Consider the following 14496-nt stretch of genomic DNA (forward strand, 5'->3'; position numbering starts at 1 on the left):
TAAGTCATAAAGTAACACTATACACCAAACTGACGGATTATTTCAGGAGCACAGAAGGGTAAAAGAGTCTTTTCTACTAGCAATTAACATAAACTAAATGTTGATGGGAACTTACGGGTGTCCCGATCCTTAATTTTACCGTATTTGTGTTTGACTATAAACGGCGCCAGCTTCATTATTTCTTGCACTGTGATCATCACGAATGGATTTTACCACAGTGAGATCCCACCTGTATTCTGGATCATTTGCCTGATTTGTTTGCTTTTCTCACAACTGCAAGAACAGCGGCTCTGATCACCTCTTTTGTTTGCAAGTGACTTACAGAAGGTTTTCAGCTCTGTTATTGGGCCGAGTATCTGCGATCTCACCCGCTATTTCCCTGGGACGGCTCCACCCTATCTTCAAGAGCATCAGGTTCTGTTGGTCAGGGGACAGCTTCATATTTTCACAGAGAGAAAGGCCGTGGCTGTGCTGTCAACTCCCACTGCTAAGCCTCTGCACCCGCTATGCACAGCCCGGGCTTCACGAAAGCAGCGCGTCACCCAGGTCCATCCCAGCACATCCCGAAGGGTCAAGGAAGCCCCACAAAACAGCGCCACTAGTTTCCCAAACAGATCATCTGAGAAATGTAAGTTCTCCGGTAAGAAACTATAAGAGGGCTGAGGTCGCTTTTGGAAATAAAAGTGGGCGTTGTTTCTCTCCTCCCAGTTCCCGAGACTGTGAGGCCAGGAGTACGTAGTTAGGCTGTTTCTAAGACACTAGAAGTGCTCAAGCCATCCTGATGGGCTCGGCGCATGAGATCCTACTCGGTTTGCAAGGCGGCAGCCGTGCCTGGTCTATTTCCATGTTCATGCAGCTCTGACTTTCACACGACAGGTGGTGATACGGCGCTTGCTTTCAGAAGCCATCTCATAAGACAGTTACATTTTTACTAGTTACACGTCACGGACACGTTTTTACCTGGTTGGACATGAGCTCCATTTTATACGGTCCTGCCCCTCGGTTCGGACTTTATTCAGCCACGTGAACAGCACAAGATCCTAAACGCACGGCCCCCGTGTGTGTCTCTGTGTAACTGGTGTCTCCTCCATTAACTGGCCTTTATTCTTAAGCAGTGAGAAGTCAGACTGTGTTGCCACCATTTTGATGATTTCTCAAGCTTTTTATTTTCTAGTCGTTCTCATTCCCTTAATATAGTTACGTCTCCTCTAATAGCACAAATGCTATCTTTTTTAAAACAGGAGAAAACAGAGGCAAAGAGCCAACTCATGTTAACCAAACCTTCCCCTTAGCTGAGTTAAAAAATGCGCAAACCAAACACAAGTTCGAGGAAGCCAGTCTCTTCCCCACGACAGCTCAGAATAAGCCGAATAAACCCCAAGGAGAGGGCTACGTGGGAAAGCCTTCCCATCCTCACAGGGGCAGGACAGAAAGTGCACGTGACAGAACTTCAGGAGAGGTGAGAAATCTCTGGATCTTGCCTGAAAAGAAAGGCAGCTAACAAGATGGTTTTGGAGAGAAGGTGGAAAACAGTGCAATGAGACGCAGAAAGGGCCTCGGGTTCGTAGCCTAGAAACCCCTCTCCAGGGACCTCTGCTGGTCTCCTCTGCACCCCAGATGGGCAGCCTCCCGGGAGCGTCCACCCACCTGGTCACAGCCCGCGTCCACCAGTTCCTGCAGCATTTGTCGGTTTACTTCTGCGGCGGCCGAAGGGCCCGATTCATTCGCAAAGGGCAGCAAGGAGTATCTGATTTCTCTCAGGGCTTTCTGGTAAGGCCCGAACTTCGGGGCTGTCCTCGTCTGCTGCTGCTGCCTGGCCGCATCCTTGCCCCCCAGGGCCTTGGCATCCAGGGCGGCGTCACTGCCCGGCCCCGCGGGCGGCCCCGGGGTGGGGGCCTTGGGCGGCTGCTTCAGCCCCTCGCGGATCTCCTGCAGCCGCTGCCGGCTGTTCCCAGAGTAGGTCGTGGCGGGAAAAGTCTTCGGCCGCATGGTTAGTCCAGTTTCCTGTGACCATAAATACAATCTTCTTAAAGTGTTTAATAGTTAAAACGAAAACAAAACCATCAACAGTATCAGTTAGTTGTAAACAAACTTTCACAACAATGTTGTTTTGAAAATGTTCTTTCCTTCCATTTTTGTAGTTCCTGCAGAGAACCGAACATTTTCCAGAGACTTCATTTTGAAGATCATCTCTACCTGAAAAGGAAAATGAGAGGTGTTCATTTGTGGTGCCCACATAGTGTTAATGACACTTTTCAGAAATGGACAATGATCCTGAAAATATTCCACTTGGAAAGATAAAGAAAGAACATACCACCTCTCAGAAAAGATAAAGATACGGTTCAACTCTGGTTAGAGCACGTGACAGGCAGGGCCACCCCAGGCGTCTCCTGTAACCTGTAATCTGCAATGACAGACCGCTCCAGAAGCCAATACTTTCTTATAAATACTCAATTTGGGGCAAGAACAACGGTATTAACCACCGACAGCTCATTTAAAATTCTCCTTTATAATGTGATTTCCCTTGGAAATCCACAGCTCCAGGGTTCAGCGGCTGCTCCACACCACGTCCTGCATCCCCACAGCTTAACTAACAAGCCTCTCCCCTCACCTCAACCGGTGGTCCTTCCACATCTTGGGAACTCTTTCTCATAGAACCCTCCCAAACCTCCTGAAAGAAACCACAGCCTGTCACGCTGAAGGTTCACACAACGCGTTATGAGACTTTGAGGGTCACGACTCCCCTGGTTTTTTCATAAAGTGGTCAACTTCTTACTGGCATTTTGACCTAAATACTAAAATAAGAATGTCTCGGGGCTTCCCTGGTGGCGCAGTGGTTAAGAATCCGCCTGCCAATGCAGGGGACATGGGTTCGAGCCCTGGTCCGGGAAGATCCCACATGCCGCGGAGCAACTGAGCCCATGCGCCACAACTACTGAGCCTGCGCTCTAGAGCTCGCAAGCCACAACTACTGAGCCCACGAGCCACAACTACTGAGCCCACACACCTAGAGCCCGTGCTCTGCAACAAGAGTAGCCCCCGCTCGCCGCAGCTAGAGAAAGCCCGTGGGCAGCAATGAGGACCCAACGCAGCCAAAAATAAATAAATAAGTAAATAAATAATAAAAGTAAAATGAGAATGTCTCGCTTGTGGAAACTGACACTTGCATGGAGGGGTCTGGTAACAGCATGTGGGTGGTCACGCGGTGACCACAGTAACAAGGGCTGTGTAGATGCAAGTCATCTGTGCGCGGCACCCACCCCTCAGCATGGAAGCAGCCTCTCTGTGCAGAACTCGCTGTCACAAGGGCATTTGCCCACAACGATTATACCTGCTCCCGGCTAACTCACTGAGTGCTGTGATGCTGGCAGGCAGAGGGCGAGCCCAGCCCGGACGCTGCCCTTAGCTGCCAGCTGCCCGGCAGCACCTGGCTGAGGGGCTCAGGGGCTCAGGGCTGCGTAGCCTGGGACAGCTGAGGCCACCTCCCTCCCCTCCGCCCAACAGGTGGCAGCAGCGGCCGAGCACAGAGAGAGGCTCAGCGCTCCGTGGTCACTGCTGTTCCCGTCCTGAGCTGTCCTGCCCTGGCGGCAGCCCGCGTGGCCGTGACCACAGAACCCAGTGAGCAGACAGTGAAGGACGATCACTTTGACTTTTAATGAACAAAGGAAAACTGACCCCTTCTTGGAGCATCCTTTAAAGGTAGAGGGGCACACGGGTCTGGGGAACCGGGAAACTGCAAAATGGAACCGTGCGCCACGGCCTTTTTCACCCCTTTTTCCCCACTGGGGTGGGGAGATAGCTAATGTTTATCCAGTATTTACTAAGTGCCAGGCTCTGTTCTAAGCATTTCATGTGAATTAACTTATATAGATCTGTTACATTACCACATACAACAGGAAACCTGGAAAAAATGACATAAAATTACTATTCCTTTCTTAGAGATGGGAAGGTGGAAGGTCTCAGAGGCTTTACCTGTCCCCTTCTCGCTGTAACTACAGGAAGATTCTATTTAGAAAGTAAGAAGCAGGCTACATCGAATTTTCAACATGAAATTCGTATTTTCCAACACAACATCTAATACGTTAAAGTCGCTGAAATGCCCTTGAGTACGCGATCGTGACCCGCTGGCTGAGACACAGCTGAGGCCCCCGGGCCGTGGACCCGAGCCCAGAGCCTGCTGCACGGGTGCAACGTGGGGCACACTGCAGCCACACTCATCCGCAGTGACCTCGTGGTCTAAGCATCTGTTCTGAAACACCTAACTGTCCTAAACCACAAGTTCACATTCCAACAAAAATGAACAGATTCTCAAGGAGCTGCTGAGGCACATTTGGAGTCTGGGAACAGACAGGAGTTGTACCTTTTCCTACCATCTTCACACAAACCACTCTGTTTCCAATCTTTAGTTCTCTTCCCTTCCTTGGAAAACGGAAATACAGAAGTCATAAATCACACTGTCCTCGCAATAAATAACCGATGTGAAGGAAGGTCCTCCCGGTACCCCTCCCCAAGCCATCCCCCCTGCAGACGGTCACAGTGCGGAGGGAGGGGCGGCTGGCGGAGGCAGATCAACTGCTCCAAAGAAAGAGACGCCCAAGAGGAGAAGCGGAATCCTCTGACACATGGGAGAATAAAGGAGAAAGTCAGAAAAAGCTCCGGAGTAGAGAGGACTAAACCCCTGTGCAGGGAAGACTGGAACTCCCGCCCAGGGAACAGCATGTGCAAAGGGGCAGGGGATGCGCCGTCCACAGGCTCCTCCACCCGCTTGAGGGCCGCGGAGAGGCCTCTCCTGGAGTCTGGAGGGATGATGCTTGGGGGGCGCCCAGGGGCTGGATGGGGCGGCCACGTCTGGACTCCACAGGGAGCCACCGTCTGAGGCCAAGCTAAGGAGTGACACAGCCAAGCGCCCTTTAGAGAGTTGAGTCAGGAAGCCAGCTGGACGGAGGGCTGGGAGGGACAGAGCTGGGACACTGCAGGTGGACGACAGGGGCCTAGGTGAGAAGCAGCGACAGCCCCGGCGGACAGGGACAGGTAGGCGGGCGAGCGCCAGCCCAGAGCAGCAGCCGGCGGTGACGGGCCTCAGGCCGCTGCCAGGCGACACAGGCAGGGCAGGCAAAGCTGCTCGCCACTCGGCCCCTGGAGAGGGTCCGCGGAGAAGGAAAGAGAGCTGTAAGAAGGTCAAAGGCAGGACGCAGGGCCAGCCTCCCTGCCTGGCCACGGCAGCAGAGAGAAGGGTGTGGGGCCGCGAGGAGGATGCTGAGTAAATTCCCCGGGAGTTACTCCAAAAGGGAGACGCACTGAAAGACCCGCAGCAGAGGGTCTTCCCGCCCTCCCGACCCCGGAGACCCTGCGGGCCGCCCACAGCCCCCCGAGCGCTGTCCAGTGCGCCCGCTTTCCTCCTGAATCACCTGAACTGTAGGCGCCACGAGGGCAAGGGCTCCCCCGCCCGCTGCCCAGAAGCGCCTGAGTCTGTCCCCGCGATCCTGTACTCGGGGCAAAAGCCGCCCCACGGCGCTCTCGGCGGAACACGCAGCCCGGGCTGGGGAGGGGACGGCGCTCGGAAAACACGGCGCCCTTTCCCTGAGCTTGCAGACGCGGTGTTCCTGACATTTACACAAACTACTATAAAAAGTTGCACGACTGGGCTTCCCCGGTGGCGCGGTGGTCGGGACTCCGCCTGCCGATGCAGGGGACGCGGGTTCGTGCCCCGGTCCGAGAGGATCCCACGTGCCGCGGAGCGGCTGGGCCCGTGAGCCGTGGCCGCTGAGCCTGCGCATCCGGAGCCTGTGCTCCGCAGCAGGAGAGGCCACAGCAGTGAGAGGCCTGCGTACAGAAAAAAAAAAAAAAAAAAAAAGTCGCACGACTACGGTGTATTACTCAGCCAGAAAAAGGAATGAAGTTCTGACCCCTGCTGCAACGTGGGTGAACCCTGAGGACGTTACGCTGCGGGACACGAGCCGGACACCGAAGGACGAATGGTGTGGGATCCACTCCCGTGGGGCAACTCCAGAGAGACACAGAAGACTGGAGTCACCAGGGCTGCGGGAGGGGGAGGTACTGTTTAATGGGTACGGAGTTTCTGTCTGGGACGATGAAGAAGTTTGTAATATAGACCGTGGTGCTGGCCGCAGCATGACATGACATGTTCATGTCATGACAACGTTCATGTCGTCAACGCCACTGAACTGTACACTTAGGAGTGGTTACGAGGATGAGCATTGTGCGAAGTCGTCTAACTGCTCACATCCAGCTACCCAGCGTTTGATCAAGTTCCCTCACCGAACACGGCTACACAGGAGAGGCCGGACCTCAGGACTGGGTGCTGACAGTGGACAAACGCTCCTCGCAGGAGGTCTGAGCCCCCTGCCCCTCCGCACTCCACGAGGACGCTGAGACACGCAACGGCGAGGGGCCTCCCAGAGCCACGCGCCTGCAAGTACTGGGGGTTTAAGTGCCCGCGTGTCCCACAAACCTTCCAATTATAAAGCCAAGCAGCATGGGAGAGACCAGACATTTCTGTGTCGACATCTGTATTTCTACCCGAGCTAAGAAATACCAGGTGGAGGTGCCCCAAACAGAATCTGGATCAGACGTCCCGGTTTCTTTTCTTTTTTCCCCCCTCAACATTTCATTATGAAAATTTTCAAACATACAGGAAGCTGAAAGAGTTATTCACTGAGACTTCCGAAAGCTGCACCTGGGAAAGCTCCTGCGCGCGGGGGGGGGGGGGGGGGGGGGGGGGGAACGGGGACACGACTCCACCCCCTTCTCATCACCTTCCCAACACGGTCTCCTGGGCATACCTGGCTTCCTAGGTGAGGATGTAGGACACCTACAGGTAAACTGGTCCTGCCTGAATAATGTGGTAAGGATGGAACTTTCCTTCAGTTACACAAAGAATGAAAGTATTTTCTCAGCTTGAGACCTTGCATTTTAGACTTTAGTTTGACGACAGTTGATTTCATGGTGAAATTATGAACTTCTGAAAGCATTTTTCATGAGAATACTCATCAGTCAAATTAACACTGCAGCTGGAAATGAGCTAGTCTGACACACTACTGTGTCATTTTAATAAGCTCTCTCATCAAGAATTTTACAAATACGACCCTGTCTCATGGATGGGTCTTTAAAAAATCGGGGTAGCGGAATTCCCTGGTGCTCTAGTGGTGAGAACTCTGTGCTTTTAGTACTGGGGCCCGGGGTTCGTTCCCTGGTTGGGGAACTAAGATCCCATAGGCCACGGTGCGGCCAAAAGAAAAAAAAGCAAAAAAAAAGGGGGTAGCAAGCAAAGTAACCTAATTTTAGAAACTTCTTAGGTATCATCAATTGATTTAAATATACTTTAAAAGAAACTACAGGGCTTCCCTGCTGGCACAGTGGTTAAGAACCCGCCTGCCAATGCAGGGGACATGCGTTTGAGCCCTGGTCGGGAAAGATCCCACATGCCGCGGAGCAACTAAGCCCGAGTGCCACAACTACTGAGCCTGCATTCCAGAGCCCGCGAGCCACGACTACTGAGCCCACGTACCACAACTACTGAAGCCCGCACGCCTAGAGCCCGTGCTCTGCAACAAGAGAAGCCATCGCAGTGAGAAGCCCACGCACCGCAACGAAGAGTAGCCCCCACTCGCCGCACCTAGAGAAAGCCTGCGCGCAGCAACGAAGACCCAACGCAGCCAATAAATACATAAATAAAGTAGTAAAAGAAACTACAAAACACTGGAATTTTAAAACTGCAATGGTCTCGATGTGCAAAGAAAGCCCCTGTATTATCTCCTAACAGTGAAGTGTTATTCTCTCATGCCTCTTAAAACAAAACAAAACAAAACAAAACTGCAATACAACTCACAAGACAAAAACAACTCATTTTCAAATCTGGAGCTGTGACAACTACTAGATCCTATTCCTAGTATAGGTGGCTCCTGTAAAAGCTTAATGTGAGAGCAATATTTTAATCATCCCTTAATTTGGCCCTACCAAACCCAATTCCAGTTCTGAAACCAATCCTGGAAAATGCTATCAGATGTTCAAGAATTTTTATTCTAATTTCCCCCAGGGCTTCACAACCCACACTGGCCGCCAAATACACTCTCAGCCCCGACCAGCAAAGGAACGAACCAAACCCACGGACCGCAGGACCCGCACTAAGGACACACGCTGGCATTTTTTGGAACAGTATTTCTTGGACCTAAAACTCCAGTTATTATTTAAATCATATCCTTACTATAACTAACTAGCAAAGCTGAAACTAAACCAGGCAGCCGGGCCAGGCCTGCAGCCAGATGCTGAATGTCAGAACCGTAAACCACTGTGCTGCTGGACCTCTCCAGGGCTGCCCCAGCCAGGAAGCCCTCACAGGGGATCCTCCTCACCAGGAGGGTCCCCGAGGACGTCTCTCCGACCAGGAGCGCAATCACAAGGTGTCAGTGGGTACAGAGGTCGCCCACGCGTGCCAAAGGCTGTACCGGACATTATAGGGATTCACTCAGGTAGAACTGGGCCTCACCTCCAAATAAGATTATGATCCAGGGAGGACAAACTACCACATGCCCTGTTTGCTTTGTACATGATTTCTGTATGATACATATATGTGTGTGTGTGCGTGTATAGATACACACATATATACACTTAGAGACACACATTATGAATAGCAGCATAAAAAAATGGAGCCACAGAAGTTTGTACTCAAGATGACCGTGTGGAGTGACCAGGCTGTAGATAAATCTGTCACCTGTTCCCTGCAGCAACCGTAACAGCAAGCAACCCAACAGGATGGGTCTCCTTATATTCCACTCCACACCCCAGCAGGGGCTTTCGCTCTTTGAGAAGCCTCACCTCCTCTGAAACCCTCTCCCCTTCAACTTTCGGAAACTCCGTGGCCAGGGATTGGACCACCCATGCCACTGGAGAGTCACTACTGCGGACAGAGGTGATACGTGACCGTCCAAGGAATCCCAGTGCACAGGCCTATTTGGAGAAAACCTCCCAGAGAAAGGATCACTTCACCGAAGTTGGAAGGGCGCAAGGGCTATGATTTGATGGAGGAAGTGTGAAGCTATTCTTGGAGTCCGGAACTTCCTGTGAAAAGGCTCAAACATAGAAAAGATGAACAGGCAGATAATGTGGCGGAGCAAGGCAGGTGCACCTGGGTACATTTAATGAGAACGCAGGAGTGACACTCGTGGGACAGGATGGAGTTAATTAATTAGTAAGGGACGAGCTGGTCCCCAGGACTCATGCTCAAGACCACGGCCTGCAGACAGGGAGGCCAGTACTCCAAAGAGAAGCCCACTCCATTCAAAAGCCAGCTGACATCCTCGAAAAGATTCTCAGCATGCTAATGAATTTAGAGACTACAGGATCTGCTCTATGCCACAGTATCGGAACAGTTAACAGTAAACACAAACCACTGCTACACAATATGAGAGCTTTTTCCCTTGTCCTCCAGAAAAATTCCTATGTATGTCAAATATGGGCATATGAACAAAAAGTATTTAATTAACTTAAACAACCACTTGTCACTATTAGGTTGACGTGGTCGAGTGGCAAGCGAAATAAAGCTTTCGTAGAGTGAACGGCAAACATTAAACAACGTCCAGTTTCCACCCTAATTTTAGCACCGTAACTATTATCCTTATTTCCAGCATTACCTTGTTCTAATCATACTTTCAAAATGAAACTGTAAATCAAACAGCATTAGGCTCAAAAGTACTAACACTAACACTTAGTGACATGAGTGGCCAAACAGGGCTACCTCCAGGCTCTGGGAGCTGTCACAGGTGCTCTCTGCAAGAAAGCCCACTCCCCGCCCCACACAGAGCATCAGCCACCAGCACACAGTGGGGATGGTGACCCCTGGACTCGCGACGCCCAGTTCTGTCCATAGGAATTACTGAGTAATAGGCTTTTTTTAAAAAAAAAAAAAAAAAAGGAAGGAGATTCAGGGAATTTTTCATGCTGGAAGTCGGAAATGTTCTAGAAATGTTCAAGCCCAAGCTCTTCGTTCTGTTCATCGCAATATTTTGCTCATTTTTAGAGCAGATTTACAGTCAAAACAAAGAAAATGCAGAGAATTTATCTTCTGTATTTCTTCAAACCTTTTATTTTTTTAAAGTCAGTAAGGAACCTTATTTAGAAGTTTCACATTGTTATAACCATGAAATAAAAGCAGCTTTTCAAAACCTGTGTTAGTCTGGTTTTTCCAATACAAATCAGAACACCCCCCCCCACAGTTCCCCCAAATGCTTCCTGGGTGTTTACGGCGAATTTATCAGCTTCGACACCTCTCCTCACGCCCAACCCACACATGCAGTGGGATTTAGGAGCCCCGGGCAGGCTACTTGCAACACATCATTTAAAATAACAAGGCATCTTATTGTAAAAACATTCCCCTCCCAACAAAGGAAAGTCCCTCCCCCAATCCTGCGATTTGCTAAAGAAAGAAAGAAATATGTAGAGCTCCCATTTACACCTAAGTCAAAACGATTTCAAATTAGATGAAGAGGCTAGAAGAATCTTTTCCGGTTCAAAAATTCCGATATTCTCATAATTCACCTTAATAATTTTTCATGACAGCTTCTGCCCAGATATTTTAAATCGCTTGACATTTTGAGATTCATTAAATGTTCAGCAATTTTAATTTCAGAGGAATGCTGGCATATTCTTTAAACAGTGCTCTAAATACCTGGATAATGAGACCAAATTTTATGACAGGCTGAATAACACAGTATCTTGTTAATTATAATTTAAAACAGACTTTCTTACACAGTCTGTGCATTCTTATTTTGAAGATTTTCCTGTTACTCTTATTAATACATTTGCTAAAGAAAAAACTTTTAAAAGATACAAAGTAGTCTCTTGATTGAGCGCTCAAAAATGGTGCTCCATCACGCAGGGATTTGAGTTGAGATTCAACTACAACTATGAATCAAGCTCTCCGGAGCACAATTTCCCTAATAATGGACCAGGAGTTACTTTCTCCATTACTGAGAGAAGGCCTGTCAACCCCTAGGTTAAAATTCAAACTGAACACCTGTGCGAGCATCACACATTTTGTGACTTTCCATTCAAGTTTCTTAGTAAAATGGGGGCAAACTTTCCTCTACAATTGCACGTATTTGCTGAACACTTTGAGAAGAGAGCTGTCTGGCCACTGCATTTCTACCTGCCAAGCGCTGGGTCTCACACAGTCCCAGGCTAGTGAGTTCTGAAGTCTGGACTCCTGTCCAGGGAGACCCCCTCCCCTGCCCCCCACGTACGTGTAATCGGTGCACACGACGAACCCCGCACACAGCGCGCACCGTCCGGGTCCCACCGAGGCCTGCGGGTGGGGCACGTGTGTCTCCCCGGCCCCACCTGCCTCCGCCGGGTCGCCAGGCGCCGCGAACCGGGTCGGAACCCGCGTCCGGAGCCCGGCGGGCGCCGAGCGCAGGGGGGCGCCGCGGGAGGCCAGACTCGGGACGGGGGTCGGGGTGGGGGTGGGGGAAGGTGGGGGAGGGGAAGACCCGGGGGCGCGGCCCGGGGGGAGGGGCGGCCCGCGAGGGGGAGGGGCGGCATGGCCTCCGTCCGGGGACGACCTGCCCGCGAGGGGCCGAGGGCCGAGGTGGCCCGACGGCGCGGACCACCCTCCGACCGAGCCCGCGGCCCCGCCCGCCGCCGCGTCCCGAGTCCCGATCCGGACCCCGCCGCCCCGCTCACCTCGCGCCGTCTACGCCGTCCGCGGCCGCCTGGCCCGCGGCTCCGGGGCCTCGCGGGGGACGCCAAGCCCGGGGGCGGCCGGCGGGCGGGGACGCGGGGCGCCGGGCGGACGGGCGGGCAGGCGGCCCCATCTTCCGGCGCTCGCGCCGCGGCCCAGCGAGCAGCCCGAGCGGGACATTCGCTACATTGTTGGCATTCCTGGGGCGTCACGTGACCGCCGCGTCAGCGCCGCCCCCGCCCGCGCCCGCCGGCCGCCCAGGGGGCGCGGGGCCCGGCCGTCGTCCGTCCGCCCGTCCGTGCGAGGCCCGCGGCCTCAGCCGCCGTCCCCCGCGCGGCGCTGCCGTCCCGCGTCCTCCCGCGCGGACGGGCTCCGCACTGTCTGCCAGGGGACAGCCCAGGGTCCCTGCGCGCCCATGGCCCGGCCACCGCTGAGCGCCGGGATCTGGCTCACCTGCGCCCCGCCCTCCGCGAGGCTCACCTGGACGCGCGGCGCGGCGCCGCCTCCGCCCTCACCTGCGCCCCGGGCGCTCGCACCCGGACAGGCCTCCCCCCCCCCCCCGCTCTCCCCCCCCCGGGGGCTGGCCCCCTCCTCCCTTTGTGTGCAGGTAAAGGTCCTGCCCTTGCTCTGTCTTCAACGACAGAAACATAGTTAACTGAAATAAATATATCGTAAATAAAAGGAATTTAATGGACTTTACAATTTATGTGCGAGACATCTAATCAAATTTTGGGATTACAATGACCATTATGGAATTGTTTGCAATCGTGAAAAATCAGGAAGAACCTAAAAGTCCAGCAGTAGAGAACTGTGGGAAAATAAAATATGTAAAATAGCGAAGTGAATGAACTAGCTGTACTTTTCAAAGGATATGTAGATAGACTTCAAAAATCATTGTAGAGTGGAGAAAAGGGAGTTGCAAAACTATATTTACACTATGATACCATGTTGATAAATAAAATCCCACAGAACCTATGCTAATCACGTTCTTTATACAAGTAGAGTCACAGACTGAAAATGTACACACCAGATTCAGGACAGCTGTGGCCGGTGTAGAAAGGAGTGTAGAAATTAGACTCAGGAGAGAAAAGTAAGGACATCGACTTTCTCTCCAGTGCTTTACTTCTTTATTTGAAACAAATTGTCCAAATCTTAAAATTTGTTGATTCTGAGTGATTAGATTCAATAATGTGTACTGTGTTATTCTTTGTGCCTTTTTAAAAAATATCTTAGGGCTTCCCTGGTGGCGCAGTGGTTGAGAGTCCGCCTGACGATGCAGGGGACACGGGTTCGTGCCCCGGTCCGGGAGGATCCCACATGCAGCGGAACGGCTGGGCCCGTGAGCCGTGGCCGCTGAGCCTGCGCGTCCGGAGCCTGTGCTCCGCAACGGGAGAGGCCACAACAGTGAGAGGCCCAAGTACCGCAAAAAAAAAAAAAAAGAAATATAGTGACAAAATAGGGTACAGGATCTAATTTGGTGAAACAATATAAGTACGTGTATTTATATTTAATTTATATACATAAAATATAAATGATATATATAATATAAAATATATAACGTATATTAAACAAACAAAAATATGTATATATGTCCAGTAAAGTATGCAGCCAAATATTAAAAGTGGTATTCTCTGGATATAGTGATTCTGGGTGATTTCTATCTTATAATTCCTGATACTTCTAAATAGGATAGTTAAAAACTGTTTAAATAATCAGCTACATAAGTTCATCCACATAATGCATCCAGTTGCCAAGAGGAGAAAAGAGAGCCAGCACAAGTCCCACTGGGCACAAAGCCTGTGGCAGTGGCAACCTCTCCATGTATAAATTAACTGATTAACATACATACACTATGTGTGTATACCAGGTGTTGCCCTAAACTTGTGTATTATCTCATTTAATCCTCTAGTCAACCAAGTTATTAACCCCATTTTATAGATGAAGACCCTAAAATACACAGAGCCCAACTAACTCACCAGAGACCAAAGAGCTGGGATTCCAACCTTGGTAGATCTGATGCCAGAGCTTGGAAGCACTGAATGATAAGGCTTTCTTCAAAAGCCTTATCTCAAACAGTCATGGTCACAATGTACTTAATAATAAGGAAACTGAAACCAAATCAGCTCCCTTTTACTTTGAGGGGAGAGGAATGGTCTTTGTGGAGTGAGGAGGGGGGGGAGGGGCAGGGCCTCCCGCAGCAGACAGAGCAGAGGCCGAGGGCTGGCAGGCACCAGCATCACCTCACCTGCAGATGCGGGGCCAGGACGTTTTAGGGGTTCTCCCTGAGGCCGCTGTGCAATGCGCCCTGAGACTGCCTACCTGCTACCCCAGCCCCACCCGTGAATGCAAGAAACCTGATTATGACTCAGTCTCTTTCTACCTTAGGGCCTGGAAAGCAGGCTTTGGTCTCTAGACACAATTTTTGGCTTTTGGGAAAGAAAAGGCCTCCTTGTTAATAATCTGCGGAGGACACACAGCACATCTGCCTAACTGCAAAGAATGCAGTCTATGGGGAGAGTGAAAAAGTAGCGTAGGGTTAGGTTGTTAAAGGCCTGGAAAACTGGAAGGAAAATGTGCTACACTGATTTAATGTTTTTACACCCATGTGGTCTGTCTCCTTAATTAGATTATAAATTCCTCAAGAACAAGGACCATTTTCTCCCCCCAAAACTACATATAGGGAACTTAACTGCTGATCTGAATGTACTGGATGAACTTTTAAAGCCTGTTTGAATGTCTGAAATATCAAAATGTTAAAGATCACCTTTTTCTCAGAACCAAGCACTCTGGGTCAGCCAGGG

At 51.0% G+C, this 14496-nt stretch overlaps 1 protein-coding gene across 1 annotated transcript in view; it reads right to left on the reverse strand.

The window, feature by feature from the left end:
• The window catches only part of LATS2 (large tumor suppressor kinase 2), a 49549-nt gene extending 37769 nt beyond the window's left edge, over positions 1 to 11780 (reverse strand). Inside the window, exons 1-2 of the mRNA XM_059041503.2 lie at positions 11698 to 11780; positions 1648 to 2196 (exon numbers count right to left, since the gene is read on the reverse strand). Coding sequence (XP_058897486.1) covers positions 1648 to 1989 — 342 coding nt within the window. The 5' untranslated portion in view covers positions 1990 to 2196; positions 11698 to 11780. The remainder of the gene's footprint in view (positions 1 to 1647; positions 2197 to 11697) is intronic.
• Between the last annotated feature and the right edge of the window lie 2716 nt (positions 11781 to 14496).

Source organism: Kogia breviceps, chromosome 16 (assembly GCF_026419965.1).
Source record: "Kogia breviceps isolate mKogBre1 chromosome 16, mKogBre1 haplotype 1, whole genome shotgun sequence".
Taxonomy (NCBI): domain Eukaryota; kingdom Metazoa; phylum Chordata; class Mammalia; order Artiodactyla; family Physeteridae; genus Kogia; species Kogia breviceps.